General features: G+C 43.1%; 2 protein-coding genes across 2 annotated transcripts in view; one reads left to right on the forward strand and one right to left on the reverse strand.

Moving 5' to 3' along the window:
- Positions 1–19,123, reverse strand: part of LOC131686055 (tyramine receptor 1) — a 218,758-nt gene that overhangs the window by 12,346 nt on the left and 187,289 nt on the right. The gene's annotated exons all lie outside the window — the stretch shown is intronic.
- LOC131681190 (uncharacterized) overlaps positions 1–19,123 on the forward strand; it is a 56,028-nt gene that overhangs the window by 424 nt on the left and 36,481 nt on the right. Inside the window, exon 2 of the mRNA XM_058961900.1 lies at positions 543–2,001. Within this exon, the coding sequence (XP_058817883.1) occupies positions 543–2,001 (1,459 nt within the window). The remainder of the gene's footprint in view (positions 1–542; positions 2,002–19,123) is intronic.

The following is a 19,123-nucleotide window of genomic DNA, read 5'->3' on the forward strand; positions in this document are numbered from 1 at the left end:
AAATCAATTCAAAATAATAGAAAGGATATTTATTTATTCATTCTTTCATCACGTGTTATTATTATGTGTATTGTTTAATTTGGTTACACCAGCCCCATCTTCAAAATTTATGGAATTGCATATCCTGAAGCTCATTCTTTAAACATTATTACGCGTTTGATTTGTTAAGTTGAGATTTTGAGAACAATTAGTTAATTTTAAGAGAACTTTTTCACCGAAGTGCTTGATCAAATTGTGAAGAATACACCGGGTATGACAAAGTACTAAATGTTCTGTGACCACTAAATCTCACGAGAAGTAGCTTATCATGTCCAACTGTTCCAGGACAATATGTGTCGCAAAATTATTCGTCTCCATAAACAACGTGATAATTATTTTTCGATCCGCTCTTTTCACCGGAGACCGTGATTCTTTTTCGTTTGGCCGATATAAGCAAATTTGCTAAATATGCCGATAGGACAATTTCCCCGATTGGATAATTTTCCCGGTAGGACCATTTGTCCGATAGGACAATTTGTCCGATAGGACAATTTGTCCGATAGGGCCGATAAGGACAATTTGGCCGATAAGGACAATTTGGCCGATAAGGACAATTTGGCCGATAAGGACAATTTGGCCGATAAAGACAATTTGGCCGATAAGGAAAATTTGGCCGATAAGGAAAATTTGGCCGATAAGGAAAATTTGGCCGATAAGGACAATTTGGCCGATAAGGACAATTTGGCCGATAAGGACAATTTGGCCGATAAGGACAATTTGGCCGATAAGGACAATTTGGCCGATAAGGACAATTTGGCCGATAAGGACAATTTGGCCGATAAGGACAATTTGGCCGATAAGGACAATTTGGCCGATAAGGACAATTTGGCCGATAAGGACAATTTGGCCGATAAGGACAATTTGGCCGATAAGGACAATTTGGCCGATAAGGACAATTTGGCCGATAAGGACAATTTGGCCGATAAGGACAATTTGGCCGATAAGGACAATTTGGCCGATAAGGACAATTTGGCCGATAAGGACAATTTGGCCGATAAGGACAATTTGGCCGATAAGGACAATTTGGCCGATAAGGACAATTTGGCCGATAAGGACAATTTGGCCGATAAGGACAATTTGGCCGATAAGGACAATTTGGCCGATAAGGACAATTTGGTCGATAAGGACAATTTGGTCGATAATGACAATTTGGCCGATAAGGACAATTTGGCTGATAAGGACAATTTGGCCGATAAGGAAAATTTGGCCGATAAGGAAAATTTGGCCGATAAGGACAATTTGGCCGATAAGGACAATTTGGCCGATAAGGACAATTTGGCCGATAAGGACAATTTGGCCGATAAGGACAATTTGGCCGATAAGGACAATTTGGCCGATAAGGACAATTTGGCCGATAAGGACAATTTGGCCGATAAGGACAATTTGGCCGATAAGGACAATTTGGCCGATAAGGACAATTTGGCCGATAAGGACAATTTGGCCGATAAGGACAATTTGGCCGATAAGGACAATTTGGCCGATAAGGACAATTTGGCCGATAAGGACAATTTGGCCGATAAGGACAATTTGGCCGATAAGGACAATTTGGCCGATAAGGACAATTTGGTCGATCAGGACAATTTGGCCGATAAGGAAAATTTGGCCGATAAGGACAATTTGGCCGATAAGGAAAATTTGGCCGATAAGGACAATTTGGCCGATAAGGACAATTTGGCCGATAAGGAAAATTTGGCCGATAAGGACAATTTGGCCGATAAGGACAATTTGGCCGATAAGGACAATTTGGCCGATAAGGACAATTTGGCCGATAAGGACAATTTGGCCGATAAGGACAATTTGGCCGATAAGGACAATTTGGCCGATAAGGACAATTTGGCCGATAAGGACAATTTGGCCGATAAGGACAATTTGGCTGATAAGGACAATTTGGCCGATAAGGACAATTTGGCCGATAAGGACAATTTGGCCGATAAGGACAATTTGGCCGATAAGGACAATTTGGTCGATAAGAACAATTTGGCCGATAAGGACAATTTGACCGAAAGGGACAATTTGACCGAAAGGGACAATTTGACCGAAAGGGACAATTTGACCGTAAGGGACAATTTGATCGAAAGGGACAATTTGACCGAAAGGGACAATTTGACCGAAAGGGACAATTTGACCGAAAGGGACAATTTGACCGAAAGGGACAATTTGACCGAAAGGGACAATTTGACCGTAAGGGACAATTTGACCGAAAGGGCAATTTGACCGAAAGGGCAATTTGACCGAAAGGGACAATTTGACCGAAAGGGACAATTTGACCGAAAGGGACAATTTGACCGAAAGGGACAATTTGACCGAAAGGGACAATTTGACCGAAAGGGACAATTTGACCGAAAAGGACAATTTGACCGTAAGGGACAATTTGACCGAAAGGGACAATTTGACCGAAAGGGACAATTTGACCGAAAGGGACAATTTGACCGAAAGGGACAATTTGACCGAAAGGGACAATTTGACCGAAAGGGACAATTTGACCGAAAGGGACAATTTGACCGAAAGGGACAATTTGACCGAAAGGGACAATTTGACCGAAAGGGACAATTTGACCGAAAGGGACAATTTGACCGAAAGGGACAATTTGACCGAAAGGGACAATTTGACCGAAAGGGACAATTTGACCGAAAGGGACAATTTGACCGAAAGGGACAATTTGACCGAAAGGGCAATTTGACCGAAAGGGACAATTTGACCGAAAGGGACAATTTGACCGAAAGGGACAATTTGACCGAAAGGGACAATTTGACCGAAAGGGACAATTTGACCGAAAGGGACAATTTGACCGAAAGGGACAATTTGACCGAAAGGGATAATTTGACCGAAAGGGACAATTTGACCGAAAGGGACAATTTGACCGAAAGGGACAATTTGACCGAAAGGGACAATTTGACCGAAAGGGACAATTTGACCGAAAGGGACAATTTGACCGAAAGGGACAATTTGACCGAAAGGGACAATTTGACCGAAAGGGACAATTTGACCGAAAGGGACAATTTGACCGAAAGGGACAATTTGACCGAAAGGGACAATTTGACCGAAAGGGCAATTTGACCGAAAGGGACAATTTGACCGAAAGGGACAATTTGACCGAAAGGGACAATTTGACCGAAAGGGACAATTTGACCGAAAGGGACAATTTGACCGAAAGGGACAATTTGACCGAAAGGGACAATTTGACCGAAAGGGACAATTTGACCGTAAGGGACAATTTGACCGAAAGGGACAATTTGACCGAAAGGGACAATTTGACCGAAAGGGACAATTTGACCGAAAGGGACAATTTGACCGAAAGGGACAATTTGACCGAAAGGGACAATTTGACTGAAAGGGACAATTTGACCGAAAGGGACAATTTGACCGAAAGGGACAATTTGACCGAAAGGGACAATTTGACCGAAAGGGACAATTTGACCGAAAGGGACAATTTGACCGAAAGGGACAATTTGACCGAAAGGGACAATTTGACCGAAAGGGACAATTTGACCGAAAGGGACAATTTGACCGTAAGGGACAATTTGACCGAAAGGGACAATTTGACCGAAAGGGACAATTTGACCGAAAGGGACAATTTGACCGAAAGGGACAATTTGACCGAAAGGGACAATTTGACTGAAAGGGACAATTTGACCGAAAAGGACAATTTGACCGAAAGGGACAATTTGACCGAAAGGGACAATTTGACCGAAAGGGACAATTTGACCGAAAGGGACAATTTAACCGAAAGGGACAATTTGACCGAAAGGGACAATTTGACCGAAAGGGACAATTTGACCGAAAGGGACAATTTGACCGAAAGGGACAATTTGACCGAAAGGGACAATTTGACCGAAAGGGACAATTTGACCGAAAGGGACAATTTGACTGAAAGGGACAATTTGACCGAAAAGGACAATTTGACCGAAAGGGACAATTTGACCGAAAGGGACAATTTGACCGAAAGGGACAATTTGACCGAAAGGGACAATTTGACCGAAAGGGACAATTTGACCGAAAGGGACAATTTGACCGAAAGGGACAATTTGACCGAAAGGGACAATTTGACCGAAAGGGACAATTTGACCGAAAGGGACAATTTGACCGAAAGGGACAATTTGACCGAAAGGGCAATTTGACCGAAAGGGACAATTTGACCGAAAGGGACAATTTGACCGAAAGGGACAATTTGACCGTAAGGGACAATTTGACCGAAAGGGACAATTTGACCGAAAGGGACAATTTGACCGAAAGGGACAATTTGACCGAAAGGGACAATTTGACCGAAAGGGACAATTTGACTGAAAGGGACAATTTGACCGAAAAGGACAATTTGACCGAAAGGGACAATTTAACCGAAAGGGACAATTTGACCGAAAGGGACAATTTGACCGAAAGGGACAATTTGACCGAAAGGGACAATTTGACCGAAAGGGACAATTTGACCGAAAGGGACAATTTGACCGAAAGGGACAATTTGACCGTAAGGGACAATTTGACCGAAAGGGACAATTTGACCGAAAGGGACAATTTGACCGAAAGGGACAATTTGACCGAAAGGGACAATTTGACCGAAAGGGACAATTTGACTGAAAGGGACAATTTGACCGAAAAGGACAATTTGACCGAAAGGGACAATTTGACCGAAAGGGACAATTTGACCGAAAGGGACAATTTGACCGAAAGGGACAATTTGACCGAAAGGGACAATTTGACCGAAAGGGACAATTTGACCGAAAGGGACAATTTGACCGAAAGGGACAATTTGACCGAAAGGGACAATTTGACCGAAAGGGACAATTTGACCGAAAGGGACAATTTGACCGAAAGGGACAATTTGACCGAAAGGGCAATTTGACCGAAAGGGACAATTTGACCGAAAGGGACAATTTGACCGAAAGGGACAATTTGACCGAAAGGGACAATTTGACCGAAAGGGACAATTTGACCGAAAGGGACAATTTGACCGAAAGGGACAATTTGACCGAAAGGGACAATTTGACCGAAAGGGACAATTTGACTGAAAGGGACAATTTGACCGAAAAGGACAATTTGACCGAAAGGGACAATTTGACCGAAAGGGACAATTTGACCGAAAGGGACAATTTGACCGAAAGGGACAATTTGACCGAAAGGGACAATTTGACCGGAAGGGACAATTTGACCGAAAGGGACAATTTGACCGAAAGGGACAATTTGACCGAAAGGGACAATTTGACCGAAAGGGACAATTTGACCGAAAGGGACAATTTGACCGAAAGGGACAATTTGACCGAAAGGGACAATTTGACCGAAAGGGACAATTTGACCGAAAGGGACAATTTGACCGAAAGGGACAATTTGACCGAAAGGGCAATTTGACCGAAAGGGACAATTTGACCGAAAGGGACAATTTGACCGAAAGGGACAATTTGACCGAAAGGGACAATTTGACCGAAAGGGACAATTTGACCGAAAGGGACAATTTGACCGAAAGGGACAATTTGACCGTAAGGGACAATTTGACCGAAAGGGACAATTTGACCGAAAGGGACAATTTGACCGAAAGGGACAATTTGACCGAAAGGGACAATTTGACCGAAAGGGACAATTTGACTGAAAGGGACAATTTGACCGAAAAGGACAATTTGACCGAAAGGGACAATTTGACCGAAAGGGACAATTTGACCGAAAGGGACAATTTGACCGAAAGGGACAATTTGACCGAAAGGGACAATTTGACCGAAAGGGACAATTTGACCGAAAGGGACAATTTGACCGAAAGGGACAATTTGACCGAAAGGGACAATTTGACCGTAAGGGACAATTTGACCGAAAGGGACAATTTGACCGAAAGGGACAATTTGACCGAAAGGGACAATTTGACCGAAAGGGACAATTTGACCGAAAGGGACAATTTGACTGAAAGGGACAATTTGACCGAAAAGGACAATTTGACCGAAAGGGACAATTTGACCGAAAGGGACAATTTGACCGAAAGGGACAATTTGACCGAAAGGGACAATTTGACCGAAAGGGACAATTTGACCGAAAGGGACAATTTGACCGAAAGGGACAATTTGACCGAAAGGGACAATTTGACCGAAAGGGACAATTTGACCGAAAGGGACAATTTGACCGAAAGGGACAATTTGACCGAAAGGGACAATTTGACCGAAAGGGACAATTTGACTGAAAGGGACAATTTGACCGAAAAGGACAATTTGACCGAAAGGGACAATTTGACCGAAAGGGACAATTTGACCGAAAGGGACAATTTGACCGAAAGGGACAATTTGACCGAAAGGGACAATTTGACCGAAAGGGACAATTTGACCGAAAGGGACAATTTGACCGAAAGGGACAATTTGACCGAAAGGGACAATTTGACCGAAAGGGACAATTTGACCGAAAGGGACAATTTGACCGAAAGGGACAATTTGACCGAAAGGGACAATTTGACCGAAAGGGACAATTTGACCGAAAGGGACAATTTGACCGAAAGGGACAATTTGACCGAAAGGGACAATTTGACCGAAAGGGACAATTTGACCGAAAGGGACAATTTGACCGTAAGGGACAATTTGACCGAAAGGGACAATTTGACCGAAAGGGCAATTTGACCGAAAGGGACAATTTGACCGAAAGGGACAATTTGACCGAAAGGGACAATTTGACCGAAAGGGACAATTTGACCGAAAGGGACAATTTGACCGAAAGGGACAATTTGACCGAAAGGGACAATTTGACCGTAAGGGACAATTTGACCGAAAGGGACAATTTGACCGAAAGGGACAATTTGACCGAAAGGGACAATTTGACCGAAAGGGACAATTTGACCGAAAGGGACAATTTGACCGAAAGGGACAATTTGACCGAAAGGGACAATTTGACCGAAAGGGACAATTTGACCGAAAGGGACAATTTGACCGAAAGGGACAATTTGACCGAAAGGGACAATTTGACCGAAAGGGACAATTTGACCGAAAGGGACAATTTGACCGAAAGGGACAATTTGACCGAAAGGGACAATTTGACCGAAAGGGACAATTTGACCGAAAGGGCAATTTGACCGAAAGGGACAATTTGACCGAAAGGGACAATTTGACCGAAAGGGACAATTTGACCGAAAGGGACAATTTGACCGAAAGGGACAATTTGACCGAAAGGGACAATTTGACCGAAAGGGACAATTTGACCGAAAGGGACAATTTGACCGAAAGGGACAATTTGACCGAAAGGGACAATTTGACCGAAAGGGACAATTTGACCGTAAGGGACAATTTGACCGAAAGGGACAATTTGACCGAAAGGGCAATTTGACCGAAAGGGACAATTTGACCGAAAGGGACAATTTGACCGAAAGGGACAATTTGACCGAAAGGGACAATTTGACCGAAAGGGACAATTTGACCGAAAGGGACAATTTGACCGAAAGGGACAATTTGACCGTAAGGGACAATTTGACCGAAAGGGACAATTTGACCGAAAGGGACAATTTGACCGAAAGGGACAATTTGACCGAAAGGGACAATTTGACCGAAAAGGACAATTTGACCGAAAGGGACAATTTGACCGAAAGGGACAATTTGACCGAAAGGGACAATTTGACCGAAAGGGACAATTTGACCGAAAGGGACAATTTGACCGAAAGGGACAATTTGACCGAAAGGGACAATTTGACCGAAAGGGACAATTTGACCGAAAGGGACAATTTGACCGAAAGGGACAATTTGACCGAAAGGGACAATTTGACCGAAAGGGACAATTTGACCGAAAGGGACAATTTGACCGAAAGGGACAATTTGACCGAAAAGGACAATTTGACCGAAAGGGACAATTTGACCGAAAGGGACAATTTGACCGAAAGGGACAATTTGACCGAAAGGGACAATTTGACCGAAAGGGACAATTTGACCGAAAGGGACAATTTGACCGAAAGGGACAATTTGACCGAAAGGGACAATTTGACCGAAAGGGACAATTTGACCGAAAGGGACAATTTGACCGAAAGGGACAATTTGACCGAAAGGGACAATTTGACCGAAAGGGCAATTTGACCGAAAGGGACAATTTGACCGAAAGGGACAATTTGACCGAAAGGGACAATTTGACCGAAAGGGACAATTTGACCGAAAGGGACAATTTGACCGAAAGGGACAATTTGACCGAAAGGGACAATTTGACCGAAAGGGACAATTTGACCGTAAGGGACAATTTGACCGAAAGGGACAATTTGACCGAAAGGGACAATTTGACCGAAAGGGACAATTTGACCGAAAGGGACAATTTGACCGAAAGGGACAATTTGACCGTAAGGGACAATTTGACCGAAAGGGACAATTTGACCGAAAGGGACAATTTGACCGAAAGGGACAATTTGACCGAAAGGGACAATTTGACCGAAAGGGACAATTTGACCGAAAGGGACAATTTGACCGAAAGGGACAATTTGACCGGAAGGGACAATTTGACCGAAAGGGACAATTTGACCGAAAGGGACAATTTGACCGAAAGGGACAATTTGACCGAAAGGGACAATTTGACCGAAAGGGACAATTTGACCGAAAGGGACAATTTGACCGAAAGGGACAATTTGACCGAAAGGGACAATTTGACCGAAAGGGACAATTTGACCGAAAGGGACAATTTGACCGAAAGGGACAATTTGACCGTAAGGGACAATTTGACCGAAAGGGACAATTTGACCGAAAGGGACAATTTGACCGAAAGGGACAATTTGACCGAAAGGGACAATTTGACCGAAAGGGACAATTTGACCGAAAGGGACAATTTGACCGAAAGGGACAATTTGACCGAAAGGGACAATTTGACCGAAAGGGACAATTTGACCGTAAGGGACAATTTGACCGAAAGGGACAATTTGACCGAAAGGGACAATTTGACCGAAAGGGACAATTTGACCGAAAGGGACAATTTGACCGAAAGGGACAATTTGACCGAAAGGGACAATTTGACCGAAAGGGACAATTTGACCGAAAGGGACAATTTGACCGAAAGGGACAATTTGACCGAAAGGGACAATTTGACCGAAAGGGACAATTTGACCGAAAGGGACAATTTGACCGAAAGGGACAATTTGACCGAAAGGGACAATTTGACCGAAAGGGACAATTTGACCGAAAGGGCAATTTGACCGAAAGGGACAATTTGACCGAAAGGGACAATTTGACCGAAAGGGACAATTTGACCGAAAGGGACAATTTGACCGAAAGGGACAATTTGACCGAAAGGGACAATTTGACCGAAAGGGACAATTTGACCGAAAGGGACAATTTGACCGAAAGGGACAATTTGACCGAAAGGGACAATTTGACCGAAAGGGACAATTTGACCGTAAGGGACAATTTGACCGAAAGGGACAATTTGACCGAAAGGGCAATTTGACCGAAAGGGACAATTTGACCGAAAGGGACAATTTGACCGAAAGGGACAATTTGACCGAAAGGGACAATTTGACCGAAAGGGACAATTTGACCGAAAGGGACAATTTGACCGAAAGGGACAATTTGACCGTAAGGGACAATTTGACCGAAAGGGACAATTTGACCGAAAGGGACAATTTGACCGAAAGGGACAATTTGACCGAAAGGGACAATTTGACCGAAAGGGACAATTTGACCGAAAAGGACAATTTGACCGAAAGGGACAATTTGACCGAAAGGGACAATTTGACCGAAAGGGACAATTTGACCGAAAGGGACAATTTGACCGAAAGGGACAATTTGACCGAAAGGGACAATTTGACCGAAAGGGACAATTTGACCGAAAGGGACAATTTGACCGAAAGGGACAATTTGACCGAAAGGGACAATTTGACCGAAAGGGACAATTTGACCGAAAGGGACAATTTGACCGAAAGGGACAATTTGACCGAAAGGGACAATTTGACCGAAAAGGACAATTTGACCGAAAGGGACAATTTGACCGAAAGGGACAATTTGACCGAAAGGGACAATTTGACCGAAAGGGACAATTTGACCGAAAGGGACAATTTGACCGAAAGGGACAATTTGACCGAAAGGGACAATTTGACCGAAAGGGACAATTTGACCGAAAGGGACAATTTGACCGAAAGGGACAATTTGACCGAAAGGGACAATTTGACCGAAAGGGCAATTTGACCGAAAGGGACAATTTGACCGAAAGGGACAATTTGACCGAAAGGGACAATTTGACCGAAAGGGACAATTTGACCGAAAGGGACAATTTGACCGAAAGGGACAATTTGACCGAAAGGGACAATTTGACCGAAAGGGACAATTTGACCGTAAGGGACAATTTGACCGAAAGGGACAATTTGACCGAAAGGGCAATTTGACCGAAAGGGACAATTTGACCGAAAGGGACAATTTGACCGAAAGGGACAATTTGACCGAAAGGGACAATTTGACCGAAAGGGACAATTTGACCGAAAGGGACAATTTGACCGAAAGGGACAATTTGACCGAAAGGGACAATTTGACCGTAAGGGACAATTTGACCGAAAGGGACAATTTGACCGAAAGGGACAATTTGACCGAAAGGGACAATTTGACCGAAAGGGACAATTTGACCGAAAGGGACAATTTGACCGAAAGGGACAATTTGACTGAAAGGGACAATTTGACCGAAAAGGACAATTTGACCGAAAGGGATAATTTGACCGAAAGGGACAATTTGACCGAAAGGGACAATTTGACCGAAAGGGACAATTTGACCGAAAGGGACAATTTGACCGAAAGGGACAATTTGACCGAAAGGGACAATTTGACCGAAAGGGACAATTTGACCGAAAGGGACAATTTGACCGGAAGGGACAATTTGACCGAAAGGGACAATTTGACCGAAAGGGACAATTTGACCGAAAGGGACAATTTGACCGAAAGGGACAATTTGACCGAAAGGGACAATTTGACCGAAAGGGACAATTTGACCGAAAGGGACAATTTGACCGAAAGGGACAATTTGACCGAAAGGGACAATTTGACCGAAAGGGACAATTTGACCGAAAGGGACAATTTGACCGTAAGGGACAATTTGACCGAAAGGGACAATTTGACCGAAAGGGACAATTTGACCGAAAGGGACAATTTGACCGAAAGGGACAATTTGACCGAAAGGGACAATTTGACCGAAAGGGACAATTTGACCGAAAGGGACAATTTGACCGAAAGGGACAATTTGACCGAAAGGGACAATTTGACCGAAAGGGACAATTTGACCGAAAGGGACAATTTGACCGAAAGGGACAATTTGACCGAAAGGGACAATTTGACCGAAAGGGACAATTTGACCGAAAGGGACAATTTGACCGAAAGGGACAATTTGACCGAAAGGGATAATTTGACCGAAAGGGACAATTTGACCGAAAGGGACAATTTGACCGAAAGGGACAATTTGACCGAAAGGGACAATTTGACCGAAAGGGACAATTTGACCGAAAGGGACAATTTGACCGAAAGGGACAATTTGACCGGAAGGGACAATTTGACCGAAAGGGACAATTTGACCGAAAGGGACAATTTGACCGAAAGGGACAATTTGACCGAAAGGGACAATTTGACCGAAAGGGACAATTTGACCGAAAGGGACAATTTGACCGAAAGGGACAATTTGACCGAAAGGGACAATTTGACCGAAAGGGACAATTTGACCGAAAGGGACAATTTGACCGAAAGGGACAATTTGACCGAAAGGGACAATTTGACCGAAAGGGACAATTTGACCGTAAGGGACAATTTGACCGAAAGGGACAATTTGACCGAAAGGGACAATTTGACCGAAAGGGACAATTTGACCGAAAGGGACAATTTGACCGAAAGGGCAATTTGACCGAAAGGGACAATTTGACCGAAAGGGACAATTTGACCGAAAGGGACAATTTGACCGAAAGGGACAATTTGACCGAAAGGGACAATTTGACCGAAAGGGACAATTTGACCGAAAGGGACAATTTGACCGAAAGGGACAATTTGACCGAAAGGGACAATTTGACCGTAAGGGACAATTTGACCGAAAGGGCAATTTGACCGAAAGGGACAATTTGACCGAAAGGGACAATTTGACCGAAAGGGACAATTTGACCGAAAGGGACAATTTGACCGAAAGGGACAATTTGACCGAAAGGGACAATTTGACCGAAAGGGACAATTTGACCGTAAGGGACAATTTGACCGAAAGGGACAATTTGACCGAAAGGGACAATTTGACCGAAAGGGACAATTTGACCGAAAGGGACAATTTGACCGAAAGGGACAATTTGACTGAAAGGGACAATTTGACCGAAAAGGACAATTTGACCGAAAGGGACAATTTGACCGAAAGGGACAATTTGACCGAAAGGGACAATTTGACCGAAAGGGACAATTTGACCGAAAGGGACAATTTGACCGAAAGGGACAATTTGACCGAAAGGGACAATTTGACCGAAAGGGACAATTTGACCGAAAGGGACAATTTGACCGAAAGGGACAATTTGACCGAAAGGGACAATTTGACTGAAAGGGACAATTTGACCGAAAAGGACAATTTGACCGAAAGGGACAATTTGACCGAAAGGGACAATTTGACCGAAAGGGACAATTTGACCGAAAGGGACAATTTGACCGAAAGGGACAATTTGACCGAAAGGGACAATTTGACCGAAAGGGACAATTTGACCGAAAGGGACAATTTGACCGAAAGGGACAATTTGACCGAAAGGGACAATTTGACCGAAAGGGACAATTTGACCGAAAAGGACAATTTGGCAGAAAGGGACAATTTGGTCGAAAGGGACAATTTGGCCGAAATGGACAATTTGGCCGATAAGGACAATTTGGCCGATAAGGACAATTTGGCCTCCACATTGGTCAGAACTTCGTTTTGTTTTCGACTGTTATTAGTGGGTGTACCCCATTAGGCATAAATACGTTAGGCATACGTACGTTAGGAATAATGGACGTTAGGCATAAATTATCATATTGAAGTATCCTGTAAGGAAATAACTTTTTGGTGGTGACAGCCTCGGGTGGTAAGAGCGCAAATGTTTGAAATTTTTTGAATTACTCTGGAAGCTGATAAAACTCGATCAACTTTTTATTCTATTGTATATACCTCAAGAAATCTTAAATTAGTTCTTCACGCATGCAAGGTGTAATTGTTCAAGAAGAAAATATATAACCTAGAAGAACAGCTCATGAAATAAGGAATGATACATTTTATTATTCATTCAACGAATATACGAATATTGCTAGTTCTATATTGATCATCTCCTATATTCTTAAGCACAGTGACTGTATTCTCGAGGCCATCACAAATAGAACTATGGAAACTCTTTGATGTGAGAGAGAGTTTATTTCTGTACTGTGATGAGTTACCGAAACGAAAAAGGTATCGTCACAAACGTCGAATCCGTAGCCAAATGTAGATCATGTACACAACGCTGCCAGTTTCCATTGGATCCAAAACTTAATATCTGTTCATTATTTTTTTCACCATTTTTTTTGTTAACAACCTATTGATTAGCAAGGGACTGGAAGGTGAAGTATATTTTTCAATATTAAGAGCCATAGTACTCAAAGGAGAGCAAGGAGTTGAAGGAAGAACGTTTAGAAAGCGTGGAAAGGGTCATATTAGCAAGATTAGAGTTCACCGGCGACTTAACCCATTGTATGTTGCCGCAGGAGTCAGGATCTTTTGGCATTAGAAATGCGAATCACCAGAGTCTGCGGCATGTCCGGACGAGCGTAAAGTAACTTTGTATTTCATGCTGTCGGAAGCAATCTTCAACTCCTTGCTCTCCCTTGAGTACTATGGCTGTTAATGTTGAAAAATATTCTGCACCTTCTAGTCACTTGCCAATTAAATGCCTGTTCGTTATTTTGCTTTTTTTCAATATTTGGTTGCATTTGTATTGGTAATATATCTAAAAATTTGCTTGTATCAAAAGTGAAGGGATATTTTCTTCATCTCGTTTACAGAAAAATAGAAAAAAAGGGTTAAATATCTCGGATGGTATTTTTCATTTTGGAGTCCCTCGCTAGAGTTATACGAGGGTATGGTATAGCAAAGCGTCATTTTTTCGTAACCTGAAAAACAAGCGAAATCTCTAACGAAAGCCTTGCGATTTATTTTATATTTTTGTGAAATATGCCTATCGTCCATTATGCCTAACGTCCATTATGCCATTATGTGTAGACGATCACGTAGTAGCGTTCTGGTGCGAGTTGGCGCCACAAAAGCAGAACAGGGGACTTCTGAGAATGAGAAAAAAAGACAGGGAGAAGCTAAAGTCTTATATTGATTGATTTTAGGAAGAGATAGTTGCGGCATATAAGGGAGATCACGGTTTGCCATAACATCTCGAATCAGGACGTTAGGTGGTATTCCCTAGGACTGGAGGGTATCCGTTAGCTAAGACCTGACGAAACTATGCTCGGTGCATGCTCAGACAGTGTGTTCGATGTCGTGATAGCCGTCGCCAAAAGCGCAGACACGTAGCGTAGAAATGGTTTACCATGAATCGGGACATCATACGAATGAAGTCACGACCCACATCCTTCCCCTTGAACCAAGGTGTCGTCGATACCTTAGGGACTATTGAAATTAGCCACCTTTCTAGTTCACCATTGCTCCACGAAATTTACCAACTTTCGAGGGTTCTCTGATGAGTGTACTGAAAAATTCGTTGAAGCAAATTGGTCTTTCATAAATGTCACCTTCTAGGGCACCTTAGCTACGGAGTCCGCCTTCTCATTGGTCGGAATGGAACAACGAGGAGGAACTCAAACCAAGGTAATCTTGAAAGATATGTCAAAAAAAGCACTCAGTTGCATCCCCCATATTTTCCCCAACAAATACGAGGAGCATTCCATTACCATGTTCTGGTTATTGTATGGAGAAAATTGATCCTTTGTTGGCCCTTCTGTTTCAGATACCTAATGTGGCACACCCAGATATCTTTTGAGTCGAACCAGACCCCTAGATATTTTACTGTGAAAGCCTGAGCGATAGTTTTACCCATTAAAAAGCTATAGTTGTGCTGGATCACGCCTACTAGAAAATACCCAGCTGAATAGCCCAAGTAGACAAATTGTCCAAGGTATTCTGCAGTGGTCCTTGTAGGTCGACAACTTTGGGTCCCTTAACAGAAACCACACCGTCGACTGCAAGTTGCCATAATGTGCATGAATTTCCAAGACATTTATCGATGACGTAAACATTATATAGAAGATTGCTTAGGCATGAGCCCTGAGGTAGACCCATATAACTGAATCTCAACTTTGACGAATCGCCATGCGTGAAGAACATGTGCTTTTCCGACAACAAATTCAACAACAAATTGTTCAAAGTTGTTGAAAGACCATGCTAGTGCAACATCTCAGAAAGAGTGTTGATAGAAACTGAATCAAAAGCCGCCTTAACATCCAGGTAAACTGATGCCATTTGCTCTTTATCAGTATAGGCCATTTGAATTTCTGTTATCAACAACTCAAGGCAGTCGTCGTTCCTTTGTCTTTGCGGAAGCCAGATTGTGTATCTGACAGAATGCCATTTGCTTCGACTCAAATGTCGAGGCGAAACAGGATCATTCTATCGAACATCTTCCGGATACGGGACAGCATCGCAATCGGTCGATACGAGTTATGGTCGGAGACTGGTTTTCCTGGTTTTTGGATGGCAATGATATGAGTCTGGCAGATTCTTTAACAAGTTGAATTTGATTCTGTCTGACCCTGGGGCTTTATTGTTATATGATAAGAGAGCAAGTGAGAACTGTACCATCGAAAACGGTTTTTCGTTCGCGGTATTGTGAGGCGACGCGGCGCGGTAGATTTTCTGTGCCGGGGCGGAGTCCGGACAAATCTTCTTGGCGAAATCGAATATCCAACGGTTTGAATATTCCACGCTCTCGTTAGTACTGTTTCGGTTTCGCATACGTCGGGCCGTGTCCCAAAGAAAACTCATATCTCTTGTTAACCCGTCGACAGACCGGTGCCAGTAACTGCGTTTCTTGACTTTCATTAAATTTTTAATTCGCTTTTCTAATATCGCGTACAGTCGATAGCTAGCGACTAACCCGTCGTTCCGGAAGGCTTTATACGCGGCAGCCTTCTCCGCGTACACGTCTGAGCACTTTTTGTCCCACCACGGGTTGGGAGAACGTTTTTGGGTGTTCCCGTCGGGTACTCGTTTCGTCTGAGTTTGAATCGTGATATCGAGAATCGAGTTGGACAAAAACTTATACTCTTCCTCCGGGGGAAGCACCTGTGTTGAATCGATAGGTTTGGATATCCCAGCAGCGTAGCTCTTCCAATCAATGTTTCGTGAGGTCATAGGAAAAATTGATTGGTTCCGAAGGTCTTGAACGAGTGGTGATTGCAATTACAATCGGCAGGTGATCACTACCGTGGGGATCAGATATTACCTTCCACTTGCAATCTAACCGTAGTGATTTCGAGCATAGAAATATGTCCAGTGCACTTGCTTGCGCTGGTGATTTAGGAATGTCATTTCCCCTGTGTTCAGAATTGTCATATTGAAGTTGTCACAAAGGCCTTGAATTGTCGAGGAAGTCTCCAAGAAGCAGGCAAGGCGAAGGAAGGTGTTCAATCACGTTGGAGAATCTTCAATATCCCATCATGGCCCTAGGAGGACTATAAATAGAAGCAATGCCTTTGATTGTTGTTTGACAAGCGACAACTTCAATGCCTGGCGTCGAAAGGAGGTTGATTCGATTGAAGGAGTAGCATTTTTGGTCCCTAAAAGTACCCCTCCATTTGAGTCTTCTCGATCCAAACGGATAATGAATCAATTTTGAGGATAATACTTCTGCAGTTCCACTGTAAAACAGTGATCAGATCCGTGATTCCGTTTAATAAATTAGCCATCGAAGGATATGATCGCTGCAAGGAGGGGCCATTGTTCAGTCAACTGTTTTAAAAATGTTCTTACTGTTGGTAGAATAGCAACCAGCAAGCTTTTCAGAGGATCGGTAATGTTGAAAGCTGTGAATATCCAGTCCACAATGTAAGAAAATTTAAGAAATCCCGTTTTCGGTTGAGTTTCTGACTGTAAAATGGGAGCACTTGGGATTTTTGGTGCCCCGGAGAATGCTGGTTGTATCTCAATTTCCCAAAACCAGGAGGTATTATGGTCGGGTTTGTTGCATGACTGATTAGGTCTTTTCCTAGAGTTTCCAAGCGGAGCCAAAGAATGCCCCTTGCAAGGGTCGTTAATGGGGTTATCGTCAGTTGGCAAGAGAGTATATGGGTTTTCGGAGATAAGTGGAGTAGCTCTTTTAAGCATTTCTGCGTAAGAGCGTCTAAAGCGATCTTTGGCGGATCGCTTCAGTTTATCCGAGCGAAGTTTGTACGTTGGGCATGTCAAAAGTGCACGCGGATTCTCCCCCACAGTAAACACACTTCGCAGTGGTCCTACTGCAAGCGTCATTCGCATGGTGTTCCCTACATTTGCCACACCGTTGCTAGTTGCTACAGTAGGTGGCCGTATGATCTAACTGCTTGCAATTGGAGCGATTCATGACCCGCGGTAAAAATAGACGCACAGATAGACGAGCTCCTCCCACTTCAACGTAGCTCGGAAGTTCAGATCCGGCGAAGATCAAGCGACACGAATCTGACGGGTAGTACTTTCCAACAATTGCTTGCACTACAAAATCTTAACCGATTGAAGGTTAGGATCCTTAAAGCGGCCAACCCCATTATTAATCAGATCATCGACAGTTAGACCCACATCACTCATCACACCGTCCATCTCCACATCGCGAGAAGGAATGTAGATGCGTTACTCCATCGTAAAGAGGCTATTGCTAACGATATCATTGGCCTGTTTCAAATCAGTAACGACTACGTGCAGTTTATCTGACTGAACCTTTTTAATCTCGGTTACGGCCGAGTAACGTTTTGTCAGCTCCCACGCAACAGTTGTGCTGTTTAACGGTTTATTTTTGGGCCCAAAGTATATCACCCAAGGACCAGCGGATTCATCCTGGTAAACCTTGACTCGGGAGGGGGGCTGTGAGACATTGGGGGAGGTGAGAAAGGTGGATCGTAGATAATATCATCGGTCTCCGAAACAGATAGGCGTTCCTCTTCCCCATAAGATTCATCTTTGGAGGGATATCCTTCTTCTTGATTCATTTTGTTGCGGGACCAACACACTCCACCGCACTATTTAACAGTTGGCTTTTGACGAGCTGGTAGGTGAATTGATCCCTCGTTCCTTTTATCCGTTACCCGCGTGACCTTCACACAATAGAGAGCTGATATAGCTGATATTCTCGACTAAACAAAGTCGTCTTTCAGGTAAGAAAACTGTTTAATACCGCACCACACTGCACTGCCTGACAAAATATAATGTTTATACTCCAGCCCTTGCTGGAATAAGCACCTTCGCCGATATCGCCTAGCTCAAGGTAAAGTTACACCAAACAACGCGCGTGTGTAACGAACGAGCGCTCGATTACGAATGTTCAACACCATCTCAATTCCACAGTAAAAAATAAATGCCATGGTTTCATAGCTGCACACAAATTAATCCTAATGCACTGATTTATGAAACTATGCATTTAGAATAGTTTCAAAAGATTGCGTTTCTTGAGGTGTTTGATATGAAGTCTCAAATTCTTTACTATGCTATATTTCACCCTAAGGAGAAAATTGGGTAAACACTAAAATTTCTCACTAGGGCGAAATTTACTAAAATTGTTGTATTTTTTTACTATCGTCACCTTTAACAGGCTAACGGAGTTTCCAAGTACCCGCCATCTCGTATCGTCAGAACTTTCAAATCAGACACAATCTGCTTTTACTGTACCGATGTAACCAATCAAACGCACTTTTCCGTGGTTACATGTGTCTTCTTCATGTAAGTTATGCGATTTTTTGAAAACAATAATTGAATCGCTTACAATAATTTTTTTACTACTGTATGATTTGAACATTTCATGTTGCATGTTGCTAACGCTGAAAACTCCAAATATCTGGAACAGCATTTTAGAATTATTAATTAATTTCACGTATCATTTCAAAAAGAAAAACTGAATACTGTCGCGGAATACATGATTTTTGTTCTCGAATTTAGGAGCACTTTGTTTTATTTAGCACTTATATCAAAGATG

This window comes from Topomyia yanbarensis, chromosome 2, assembly GCF_030247195.1.
Source record: "Topomyia yanbarensis strain Yona2022 chromosome 2, ASM3024719v1, whole genome shotgun sequence".
Taxonomy (NCBI): domain Eukaryota; kingdom Metazoa; phylum Arthropoda; class Insecta; order Diptera; family Culicidae; genus Topomyia; species Topomyia yanbarensis.